The 13,221-nt window shown below is 40.6% G+C and overlaps 2 protein-coding genes across 6 annotated transcripts in view; one reads left to right on the forward strand and one right to left on the reverse strand.

Moving 5' to 3' along the window:
- Window positions 1-6,412, reverse strand: part of Strn3 (striatin 3) — an 88,125-nt gene extending 81,713 nt beyond the window's left edge. The window contains exon 1 of one of the 2 annotated variants that reach the window (XM_026413934.2): window positions 5,908-6,412. In XM_026413934.2, coding sequence (XP_026269719.1) covers window positions 5,908-6,189 — 282 coding nt within the window. In that variant the 5' untranslated portion in view covers window positions 6,190-6,412. The remainder of the gene's footprint in view (window positions 1-5,907) is intronic. The other variant, XM_026413942.2, reaches the window with a different exon arrangement.
- Ap4s1 (adaptor related protein complex 4 subunit sigma 1) overlaps window positions 5,435-13,221 on the forward strand; it is a 48,810-nt gene continuing 41,023 nt past the window's right edge. Inside the window, exon 1 of one of the 4 annotated variants that reach the window (XM_077799805.1) lies at window positions 5,435-5,773. The gene's annotated coding sequence lies outside the window, so the exon portion shown is untranslated. The remainder of the gene's footprint in view (window positions 5,774-13,221) is intronic. The other 3 variants (XM_077799806.1, XM_077799803.1, XM_077799804.1) reach the window with 3 other exon arrangements.

A 13,221-nucleotide genomic window follows, 5' to 3' on the forward strand; every position in this document is an offset into this window, starting at 1 on the left:
ACACATGTAATCCCAGAGTCTCTGGAGGCTGAGGCAGGAGGATCAGAAGTTCCAGGCTAACCTCAACAACTAAATGAGACCCTGACTCAAAAACGGGAGGGGGGGCATGCTGGGAATGCTCCTAAGCAGTAAAGTACCCCTGAGTTCAATCCCCAGTACTCAAAGAAAAAAACGGGGGGGGGGGGGGTAGGAGACGGGGGTAATAAGATGTAGTCTTTAAAATCAGACAAACCTGGTTTCAAACCCGAGCTGCAATACTTACAGCTGGAGGATCTTGGGAAAGTTACTTATCTAAATTTGTCTCATTTGTAAATACAGATATATACTTCATAAGGTTATAACGCAGATTGAATGGCAGTTATAATTTTTAAATAACATTCACTGCCAAAATCCATGAATACTCCATTTTTTTCCAAGCCCTAGACCAAATCAACCAAAAATCTCTAGAAGGTAAGACAAATATCTACATATATTTTAAAATTCCACAAAGTGATTGTGACTGGCGGTCCAGTTTGGGAAACACTGTCCAAAAACCTTACTGACTTATACCTTTGTGGAGTCCAAGGTAAGAAGGCATTACAGAGTTTTAAGACATAATCTGCTGGTTTTGTTCCAAGTTTCTAAGACAAAACTTTTCCCAATATTCTTTATACAGAAAAAAGAAGTAGACAGCAAAGTTTCATTTTATAGTTTACTTATTTATTTATGCTTTTTGGTCCCAGGGATTGAACCCAGGGACATTTAACCACTGAGCCACATCCCAATCTGTTTTTATTTTTTGAGACAGGGTCTCGCGAAGTTGCTGAGGCTGGCTTTGAATTTGCAATCCTCCTGCCTCAGCCTCCTGAGATGCTAGGATTACAAGTGTGCATCACCTTGCCCAGTATTCTAAAGTTTCATTTTAATATCTTTTCCAAAGCTAGGGACAATATAATTACATATAAGATTCTACATCAAAATAAGGTATACCTTAACCTTTTCATGTTCATTATGGAACAATTTCAATGAATACTTTAAAAATATGTGCAGACAAAAAAAAACGACATGAAGACCAACGAAACAATAGAAGACATAGCAACCAACCCACATAAATACAGCTATATTAGACAAAGGTGCCATAAACATACATTGGAAAAAAGATCACCTCTTTAACAAATGGTGCAAGGAAAACTGGAAATTCAAAATGAATCACACATGCAGGCATTAGACAAAGCGATTCTGTGCCTACTAGGAAAAAAAAACAGTAGGCCCCAAAGTAGGAACCAACTTCCTCAATAAGACTCCAAAAGTGCAAGAAGTAAAATCAAGCTGTGGTGGTACAGGCCTTTAATACAAGTATGTGGAGATACTGGGACAGGAAGATGGAGAGTTCAAAGCCAGCCTCAACAAAAGTGAGGTGCTAAGCAACTCAGTGAGACCCTGTCTCTAAATAAAATAGGGCTGGAATGTGGCTCCATGGTTGAGTGCCCCTGAGTTCAACCGGGTACTCCCCAAGAAAGAAGTAAAACCAAGAATCAATAAATGAGATGGTATCAAACTAAAAAGATTCTTTTTTTTTTTTCTTAAAGAGAGAGAGAGGCAGAGAGAGGTAGAGAGAGAGAGAATTTTTTTAAATATTTATTATTTAGTTATCGGCGGGTACAGCATCTTTGTTTGTATGTGGTGCTGAGGATCGAACCCGGGCCGCACGCATGCCAGGCGAGCGTGCTACCGCTTGAGCCACATCCCCAGCCCCTAAAAAGATTCTTTACTGCAAAGGAAACAATCATTAATGTGAACAGAGAGCCTACAGAATGGAAGAAAATCTTTATCACCTGCCACTTCAGATAGAGCATTAATATCCAGGATATACAAAAAAACTTAACACCAAAAAAACCCAAATAACCCAAGCAATAAATGGGCAAAGGAACTGAACGAGCGCTTCACAGAAGAAATACAAATGGTCAAGAAATATATGAAAAAATGTTCAACATCTCTAGCAATTAGAGAAATGCAAATTAAAACATCATTGAGATTCCATCTCACTCCAGTCGGAATGGCAATTATCAAGAATACAAGTTATTGGGGCTGGGGATGTGGCTCAAGTGGTAGCGCGCTCGCCTGGCGTTCGTGCGGCCCGGGTTTGATCCTCAGCACCACATACCAACAAAGATGTTGTGTCTGCAGAGAACTAAAAAATAAATATTAAAAATTCTCTCTCTCTCTCTCTCTCTCTCTCTCTCTCTCTCTCACTCTCTCTTTAAAAAAAAAAAAAAAAAAAGAATACAAGTTAGGGCTGGGGTTGTGGCTCAGCGGTAGAGCGCTCACCTAGCACATGCCAGGCTCTGGGTTCGATCCTCAGCACCACATAAAAAATAAACAAATAAAGATATTGTGTCCAACTAATAAAATAAATATTAAAAAAAGAATACAAGTTAACAGTAAATGTTGATAAGGATCTGGAGAAAAAGGTTCACTCATACATTGCTAGTGGGACTACAATGCAATTGGTACATACACTCTGTAAAAACAGTTTGGAGATTCCTCTGAAAACTGGGAATGGAACCACCATTTGACCCAGTTATCCCACTCCTCGGCATATGTCCAAAGGACTTCAGCATACTTCAGTGATGCAGCCACATCAACATTTATAAAGGCACAATAGCCAAGCTATGGAACGAGCCTATGTGCCCTTCAGCAGATGAATGGATAAATAAAATGCGTACATATACACAACTGAATATTACTCAGTCATATAGAAAAATGGAATTATGGCATTTGCAGTAAATGGATGGAACTGGAGAGTACCATGCTAAGTGAAATAAGCCATTCCCAAACAAAAACAACGGCCAAATGTTCTCTCTGATACATGGATGCTAACCCACAAGGGAGAGTGAACAGAAGTCCACTGGATTAGATAAAGGGAAATGAAGGGAAGGCAGAGGTGAGGGGAATAGAAAAAGACGGCAAAATTAATCAGACATAACTCTCCTATACTCGTATATGAATATATGACTGCACATCATGTACAACCACAAGAATAGAATCCAAATTAGAATAAGTTATACTGTATATATATCAAGATATACTCTACTATCATGTATCTAAAAAGAATTTTAAAAAATTATGTTGAGTTGGGCATTGTGGCACATGCATATAGTCCCAAATACTTGGGAGGGTGAGGTAGGAGGATTGCTTGAGCCCAGGATTTCTTCCTGGCAAACTAGTCAGATCTTGTATCCAAAACAAAGAATTACATGTGTAGATGATCAGTGCACACACAATAGTATATAACAATGGTATGGGGGTGCATTATTCCTATGTTTTCGTAAAGTAAGTTTAAGTTTATAGTATAAATCCACTGATGTTTCACTTAAACAGCACAAACATTTTCACACATAAATTTTACACACACATTCAACACATAAATTTTTAAATAGGCATCTCACAAAAAAAATAAAATATTTATTTTATTACTTGTAGTTGGACACAATACCTTTGTTTTATTTATTTATTTTTATGTAATGCTGAGGATTGAACCCAGGGCTTCACACATGCTAGGCTAGTACTCTACCGCTGAGCCACAACCCCAGCCCCTCACAAACAATCTTATTATAATTGAAGGCACTTAAAGCAAATTCAATATTCAACCAAACTTTCTGAAACCCTATTAATTCAGTAAAAAAATTTTAAGAAATACAGCACACACACAAAAAAACACACAAACACAATCATGAACATTTTATTCCAATGAATCAGTATGAAATAAGGAAATACCTGGGGGAAAAAATTAAGAACCTACAAACTCTTTATCAATACTTCTTCAACACAATCAAAAAATATTAAAATGGTTGTATCAGAGTAGATCAGCCAGGTGTGGTGGCACACACCTGTAATCCCAGAGGTTCAGGAGGATGAGGCAGGAGGGTGGCAAGTTCAAAGCCAGCCTCAGCAATTTGTAATTTAGCAAGCTCCTGCCTCAAAAAATAAAATGGGATGGGGATTTGGCTCAGTGGGTAAGCACCTCTGGGTTCAATTCCCGGAACCACACATACACAAAATACACACACACACACACACACACATCAACTGAAAGCAGGCAAGTAAAAGGAATCGTCCTTAAAGAACTTTTATGATGCTGTTAGGGAGAGGAGAAATGGAAGGGAAAATAAGAAAAAGCAGACAATATAGTTTTCATTAATGCAAAGATTTTAGTAATTTAGACATTTCTCAACTCCTCACATTAATGCAATTACTACCTTGAAAACTGTTAAAATCAAAACTTACGTACAACAGCACAAAGATCAAAAAAAATGGTATCAGGAACTAGCGGAACTATTATTCAGTGGACCCAAAACTCAATGCAACTTTTTAAAATAGATGCACTACTATGATGGCGCTACTCACACAAAAAAGTTAGCAGCATAGCGTCCCATATAGTTGTATATCAACAGAACTACACGAATTCTAAGTATTTCAAAGCAGACTGTACATAAATTTACAAAAAACACAGGCAATTTTTACTTAAGCCCTTTGAAAAATTTTTAAAGCCCGTTTTTTAAAGCCCAAGAGTATAGCAATGCACAAATCTAAAACAATGAATTGATTTAAAGTGTCAAAATGTAAGTGGTTTTACTTTTTTTTTTTTAAAGTCTAACCTCACCCACTTTGTAAAGTCAATCAAAATCAAACTAAAAAGACTCATATTTATTTGAGGACATCCTTTCTACATAAATCTAACCTTTCCTCTTTCAACACATCTTCCTAATTATTCATCATAGGTATATGTGACAATGAATAATGTTTACACCCTAAGTATGTATGAAGAAAAAGTGCAACACCATTTAGATGCATGTTAGATTTAACCTGGAAAGGGATTTAAAAATAAACACAAATATTTTAAAAATTAAACCTTTAAAAAAGATGCAGCAATTTTGAAACTCAAGACTTGAGCCCTGAACTTGTAAGAGTTTCCAAAAGTCAGGCATCTCAGCCTATCAAAGATTTACATTAAGAGGAACGAGTCAGGCTCAATTATTAAGAGTCCTAAGAACATTTAACTTTGCTTCACGAGTTGGTACTGTGAAACAAGTATGTCTTATTTCAAACTAATACTAATTATCTTCTCAAATCGTTTCACAAACACAACCGTCTTGTTTGGCTTTGTATAAAAATTAAAGGGATTGGGAGGAAGTCTGGTGAAGGTGTTATTCTACAAAGAAAAATTCAGTGTTAAAAGTGTTGAAAAGTCAGCAACTAAGGAAGAACTAAAGGAAATCCAAGCGAGTAAAGCAGCACCCCAGATAAGTAGGAACTCAAGAGTTGACGGTGGAAAATGAAAACTTCCCAAGTCGGCCGCAAACTATAGTGCATGGTAACAGCCTAAGAAAAAAGCGTGACTGTCAAAGGGCAACCGCGTACCAAGTCACGGGGGAGGGGGACCAGACAAGCCTAATCGGGAAAGGGGGGTGGTCCAGGAAAAGGGAATAAACTGTTCTTCGCAGTTCAGGTCCTCGGGTTTTCAATTTCAAGAAGAATAAACAAGAGCAAACTCAGTACACAGCAGCCCCGCGCCGGACTCTCACGAAGAACAGCTCGGCCCCAAGGCCGAGAGGCCGGGGAAGGCCGCCTCCGGAGGAGCCCCCGCAGACGCCATACTAAAAGCCAAAATGGCTGCCCCGAGGAAGCCCGTACCGCGTAGCTAGTAAGAGTTGGGGAAAAAGCTTCAGCGGGAAAGGGGGAGGGGGACCCTAGGAAGACCCGTCGCAGGACCATCATCCCCCGAGCCGCACAGGTATGTTCCTCTCGGCCTCCCAAGGAGAGGGCTCGGGCTGAAGGGAATCCCTGCCCCACATCCGCCCCCCCCCCAGCCCCAGGCCGGGAACCTCTCTACGGTAGCCGTCCCGCACACTGACCCCAGCAAGGTACCTGCAGTTCGGCCCGCTCCACCTCCCAGTGCGCCCGCTCCATCTCGAACCGAGCCCACTCGTGCTGGATGTAGTGCAGTATCCCCGGAATAGTGTACTGCTGTGGCCGGGACAGCTCGGGGCCTGCCGGGGGACCGGCTCCCTCGGAGACCGGAGGACCCCCGCCGCCCGCCGCTCCGTTGCCCCCCGGCGAAAGACTCAGGTTCCCCCCAGGTCCCTGCTGCTGCCGGGGAGGGGCCGTCATTCCCGGGCCGCCACCACCGCCTCCGGCAAGCTCGTCCATTGTGTGTGGGGCCCCGGCCGGGGCGCAGGGCTAGACGCCGACAGCTGGGGGAAGGGCCGTGGAGGGTGGCCCAGCGCCGACGGCGGGGCGGAGGCCGGCCGGGAGAAGGGCGGGGAGGGGGTCGTTGCTATGTGCCTGCCGTGGGTCAGAGCAGGGAGCTGCCGGCCGCCGCCATTACAATCCCTCCTCCATCTGCCCGTCTCACTCACTCACTTTAGGGAAAGGGGGGCCGCGGCGGGAGGGGGGGGGAGAAGGGGCAGGGTTGGGAAAGGGATAGACGTAGGGCCGCTGCTCCCGCACAGCATGCCGGGTAGAGAACGCCGCTGCCGCCGCACGCTTAATAGCCAAATAGAGTCCGGCCTCACCCTACGCAGGCGCACTGAGGACGCAGTTGATCGCAGTTAGAGGGCCGAGGCGTATGAGCCCCGCCCCTAGGCCCGCCCACAGACGGCTCCGGGTGTTCGTGTAGGATATGGGTTCTGGGGCTCCCTTGGACTTTTGGGCAGCGGGCTGGCCTCTGGCTCCGGGGTTGTGTCCTTCGTGTGGGTAGCCCTAGGGCGTCGTTTCCCAACCAACGGAGTCGGCCTTTTGCTTGCCTTTGGAGCTGGGGTTAAGCCCAGCTTGTCTCTGGCAGCCGCCAATCCTGGATTCCGGACGTTTCTGTTGCATTCCTAGCGTGTTTCAGGCAGTCCCAAAGGGTCAGGCCTCTTTCTGTGCCTGTCACTCGCTCTATCTTAGGTTTCTTAGCACCAGTCAGTTCCCGAGACTTAGATGTTCTTTTTGGGCAAACAGCCCAGATCCTTCCAGCCGTGGTGATTGATTCCTCCTCTTCGTTTGGGCTTTGGTCCCATTTCTGTGCACCCGTCTGCCTGTCGAAACTTGTTCCACTTTGCCTCTACTCTTCTTTCCTAATCTGGGATGGGCTGTGTTTTGGAAGTTTGGTAAGAGGAGCAGAAGCGATTCACTACGTAATATATACATAACCACTCAGGATGTAATTTGAAAGAGATGAATTAGTAAATCTTATTTTATCGTGCCTGCTTTACTGTTATTAAAGTTTAATGAAGAGCAAATTGCTATTATTTATATATGAAATGAGGTCTTAGGTCACAGTACTATTAAGAACTATTTCTCCACATTATTAAAGTACTGATTCTTCATTTATTAGTGACCACATATCACCTGCTTATTCAGTCTTACTGGCTGAGGGCAAGGGACTATAGTACATAAAAAGCTCAGAAATACACAACATGCTGCCTCCATACCCAAATACTTACGTACTAAGAAACATTTTGCAAGAGGGTATGGTTGATATATATGATGATAGCATCAAAAGAAGAGGAAGATGCACACTTAAATTTCCCACGGGTACCTTTGGTTCAAGAAAAGACTGGGATCTTAGGAAAGGAAAAAGAAAGGAAATTGTTTCTCTTATGTTATATATTTTATTAAGTAGTACTATATCTAAAGCCTAGCAGACATTCTCATACATTTTATTTAACTACCACATCCAGTTCTTTCTCCATTCATGACTTATTTTAAATCTTCCTACCTCAACTCTTCCTCCACCTCTCACAATCACTGCCACTTAAGTGGTCTTCCTCAAAGGCAGATTTGATTTGTCATCTTCTGCTTAAAATATTTTAGTAATCTCCAAATTTAAAGCCCAAATTTAAGCTGGCATATAAAGATCCTTCAAAATGGTAAATTGTCCCAGCCACCTAATCTTCCATCACTCATCATGCCAACCAATTGTCTGCAGCCAAACTACTGGCTTTGGTTCCTCAAATGCATAATGCTGTTTCACTCCACAGTGATTTAACACATGCCATTTCTTCCATTCCTCCTTCAAAACTCAACTCCAGCATTGCTTTCTCCAAGAAGTCTTCCAGATTGCTCACAGACCATATTTTGTTCTTTATTAATAGTATTCATCTACATAAAGATGCTCCTCCCCTTACAAAGGGTTACTTCCCCATAAACCCCTCATAAGTTGAGATGATACACCTAATCTACTGAACATCATAGGTTAGCAAACCAGTACACAGTAGAGTGTCACCAAATATAACTAGCCTGAGAAAAGATCAAAATTCCAATATCTCTTTTGTGTGTTGGTAAAGTGAAAAATCTTAAGGTTAACACCATAAATCAGGGACTAGCTTACTTATTACGCTATTTAAATCATATGTATACTGGTCAGTAATGTACCAAACAACTATGAAAGCTAGAACTGCACATATGAGTATTCAATAAATTCTTGCTTCTTTCAGTTGTGATCCTCCTGTCTCATCCTCCCCAATTGCTCTGCTGGAGCACTTCAATCATTAGAACACTGCAGTGAGTTTCTAGAATTTTGTCCTCTGTAGGTAAAGAACTTTCCCAGGCCACATTATCATTTACCTCACCCAACTGGAATTCCCGACCTAATCTGTAGCTGAGTCATTTCCTCTCTTCTGTCTCACCTTTGAAATTTCCTATTTGTTCTTTTAGTCCTGTTCATCTCTCTTTCCCTGCCCATAGATTCTTTCAGAAAGTCTCTTTATATCTTTGATAAGTTTAGAATAAATTTTAGGGTGTTTTTTTCCCCTTTCCCATTGCTAATCTTTAGTACCTGTGTGTTTTTACTTTTTTTTTTTTTTAATTTTGACCAGAGGGACTTGTCTTATTTTATTTACATATATTATGTCAACAAAGAATGATAAGGAACTCCAGACTTTTTTTTTTTTTTTTTTTAAATTATGTTTTAGTTCTCGGCGGACACAACATCTTTGTTGGTATGCGATGCTGAGGATTGAACCCGGGCCGCACGCATGCCAGGCCGGCTCGCTACCGCTTGAGCCACATCCCCAGCCCAAGACTTTTTTTTTTAAACAGTGTTTTTTTAAAAAAATATTTTTTAGTTGTTGATGGACCTTTATTTTACTTATTTGTATGTGATACTGAGAATCGAACCTAGTACCTCATGCATGCTAGGCAAGCGTGCCACCACTGAGCCACAATCCCAGCTCAGGAACTCCAGACTTTTAAATAAGTCAGGAATAGAAAACACTAAGGTGTCTTCTTACGAAATATTCCACTATCTTATATATGCAGAGTTTTGACTCTGCCTCTGAGAATTGAATAGCTTCTTGTAATTACTCACCTAAATATATAGTTTTATATCTTCCTGACCACATACCTGGCCTCCTTCTACAAAAAAATTCAAACTGGTTCATAAACACTAATTTAGACATAGGGTTTGCATCATCTGCAAAGGTTTTGACAAATATTTTTAGCTCCACGGTGGAAAGAGAAAACTGAGATAAAGAATTCTTGATCACTTTAGCCAAGTCCTTAGTAGGGCAGAAAGTGGTTCCCACTTAGTGAGTGTGAATGTGTATTGGGAAACAAGAAATAAAGTCTCCTTTCACTAAATTGGTTCCCACTATCTTATCAATTGGTTCAATATTACTGTCTCTGGTTCCCAAGTTATTTACATGTTTGAAATCATTTTTACGTAGTTTAAGTCATTTCAGAGTAATTCAGTGATGACACTGTGCTTACATTTATAAACAGAGAGCAAACAAATATTACAGCCCAGAGGAAGATCTTTGAGTAGACTGATGTGTTCAAAACCAAAGGTACAAACTAAGTGACATACCAAACACAAAAGAAGGAATGCTACAGCAGCACCAAGGTTTAACATACCAAATGAGATCAGATAGCTCCTTCTCATTGTAGTAATTGCCTGTGGCTAAGAAAATTACGGCAATACTTGTAGGACACTCCATTCATTCAAATAATATCTTGTATGCAAAAGAAAAAGGAAAGAACCTTCAAAGACTATAGAAAAATAGACAGCAAAATCTTTAAGAAACTCAGGATGCTATATCAAATTCTAGTCCAAGTTCATTCCGGAATTGTCTCCTGGGTAATATGAGGCAGAAGAAAAGTAGGCTGTGATGATATTGTATAATACCTAATTCATAGAGATGTCAAAATTGAAAAGGAAAAAAAAAAAAGATTGTCTTGAGCCAAGTCTCTCCTGGATATTGGCTAAGAATGAATAACCAGGTCTATAAACATGTTAACAAAATGACTAGAAAATGTGACTGAGTGGGAAACTAACAAAACTTTTCAACAAGCTTGGAAATATGGTTTGTCTCCCATTGTAGCAGTAGGGGAGAATGTTCAAAAGAATGATACCAGACATGGATATATGGCCTGGGAATTCTATGTTAAAGACAGTGTTCTCTTTGGAGAATGTTTTGTTGTTGTTGTTGTTGTTGTTGTTGTGTTGTTTTGTTTTATTCTGGTGCTAGGGTTGGAACTCAGGGTTTCATGCATGTTAGGTACATGCTCTGCCACTGAGCCATACTCTCAGCCTCTGGAGAATGTTTTGGTAAAATTTAACAACAACAAGAACAACAACAAAAAAACATTTTTTACAATAACATGTTTTTAAATGATGGTAACTTTTAATTTTCTTTCTATGAATGAGCCAACCTAAGATACATGACAATATTCTACAAAAAAAGATTGAAAAATTTGTTAGGGACATTTTAAAATAACTCCTATTGCTTTTTGTTGTTTCCCTTGTTTTATATAGCAATTAGATGTTTTAAATATGTTGTATAGGGGCTGGGGCTGGGGCTGAGGCTCAGCCGTAGTGCACTTACCTGGCATGTGTGAGGCACTGGGTTCAATCCTCAGAACCACATATAAACAAATAAATAAAATAAAGATCTATCAACAATGAAAAAAAAACTTTTTAAAAAATATGTTGTATATAGACTTTTGAGTGGGTTTTGTTTGTTTTTGATGCTGGGATTGAATCCAGGGCCTCATGCATGCTAAACATCAGCTCTACCAATAAACCCCATGCCCCTCACCCCAAGCCCTTGACTTTTTATTTAACTTTTTTATTTTGAAAAATTTTAATCATGAAAAAAAATCTAATGAACTCATGGTCAACATTTATCAAGATCTTACCTGTGTGTGTGTGTGTGTGTGTGTTGCTGCATATTGAACCCAGGACCTTGTGCATACAAGGCAATCACTCTACTAACGGAGCTATAGCCTCAACCCAAGACCTCAACCCAAGATATTGCAATTTTTTATCTCATCACTATACTTTTTCCTTCTATGTGAGGAATATTTTAAAGCAAATCCCAGACCTTACGTTCTTTTTTCATTGGTATATACTTCTATAAGAACCTTTTTAACAGCTGGTGATTTCTAGTCAACATAATCTGACTTATTTTATTTAATTGTTATGCTTTTAGGTTTTTTTGTTTGTTCATTTTGTTTTGCATTTCCCTCACCCACCTCTATTCTCATGCCATTTATTTCTTAAGGGACCAGGTCATTTATCCTATAGAATGATCTATATTTGGCTAATTACATTTGTGGTAGGGTAGTACCGGGGGGACTGAACTCAGGGACACTCAACCACTGAGCCACATCCCCAGCCCTATTTTATATTTTATTTAAAGGCAGGGTCTCACTGAGTTGCTTAGCGCCTTACCCTTGCCGAGGCTGGCTTTGAACTCAGGATCCTCCTGCCTCAGCCTCCTGAGACACTGGGATTATAGGTGTGTGCCACTGAGCTCAGCTAATTACATTCTTATGGTATTGTTTATCATATTACTTTCTCTTGCTTTTTTTTTTTTTTTTTTTTTTTTGTACCAGGATTGAACCCAGGGGCGCTTAACCAGCAAGCTACATTCCCAGCTCTTTTTTATATTTTATTAGAGACAGGGCCTTGCTAAATTGCTGAGGCTGGCAACCTCCCGAGCGGCTAGAATTATAGGTATGTGCCACCATACCAGCTCCTCCATATTTTTTATTTATTTTTTATTTTTTAAAAATTATTTATTTATTTAGTTTTCGGCGGACACAACATCTTTGTTGGTATGTGGTGCTGAGGATCGAACCCGGGCCACACGCGTGCCAGGCGAGCGCGCTACCGCTTGAGCCACATCCCCAGCCCTCCTCCATATTTTTTATGAACTAGAAGTTAGGTCTAGAGGCTAGGTTTGATCCAGGTTTTTTTATTTTTTGTTTTTGGCAAAAATTCTTCCCCATTGGAGACATAGTATGCTCCTATTGCATTATACCAGGTGGCACTAATGTCTAGTTTTCTCAGTTTTAGTGATGTTACTAAGCTTGATTGGCCTGATATAGCTATTGTGATCCTTAACTAGCTCTCTTCAGTGGAGGTCTGCCTTTCTGCCATCAAGTATCCACCAGGGGTTTCTGAGAGCTTTAGGGTCCTTAATGGTACCTTCCCTTGCACTTATTGCAAAAGGGACTCTGGGCCTCTTCCCAAGTCCCCCTATTGTTCTTATAGTCACATTCACTCCCAGCAGAAATCTTTCCCTTGGGTAGTGATTGTTGTTTCTGGGTTTCTTGGCATTTTTGACCCTCACAAATCCTCATTTTCTAACCTCCACTTCTGCCAGTCCCTGCTCTTCTTAAGCACTCTTTCCTCCTCTTCTTCCTCTCCCTCTCCTCTTATTGCCCTATTTCTTAGTGCTACCTTAGTTTTTCCTACCCATTGGTATTCTAGAGTGCTTTACCCAGGATGTTTCTTCTCTTGGTTTTATTCACTGTACATATTTTCTTTTCTTTTTTTAAAAATTTTTTTAGTTATAGATGGACATAATATCTTTATTTATTTTTATGTGGTGCTGAGGATCGAACCCAGTGCTTCACACGTGCTAGGCAAGCACTATATATTATAGCGCAGCAATTGAAATAGTGTATTTGGCCAGTATTAAAATAATTTTGACATTTCTTGCTTTTCAAAGATTCCAAGTTATAAATGAGTGTAATTTAAGTATTATTATTCTCTGGGCACACTGGGGTAGGCTCTTGTCTACAACTTTGATCCCCAATTTGCATGTTCACCACTGTTGCTGTACTTTATTGTGAAATTCAAAAATAGCAAAAAGTGCTTCTGGCTGGGTGCGGTGGTGCATGCCTGTAATCCCAGCAGCTCAGGAGGCTGAGACAGGAGGATCACAAGTTCAAACCCAGCTTCAACAACAG

The sequence above is a fragment of the Urocitellus parryii genome, chromosome 6, assembly GCF_045843805.1.
Source record: "Urocitellus parryii isolate mUroPar1 chromosome 6, mUroPar1.hap1, whole genome shotgun sequence".
Lineage (NCBI taxonomy): Eukaryota > Metazoa > Chordata > Mammalia > Rodentia > Sciuridae > Urocitellus > Urocitellus parryii.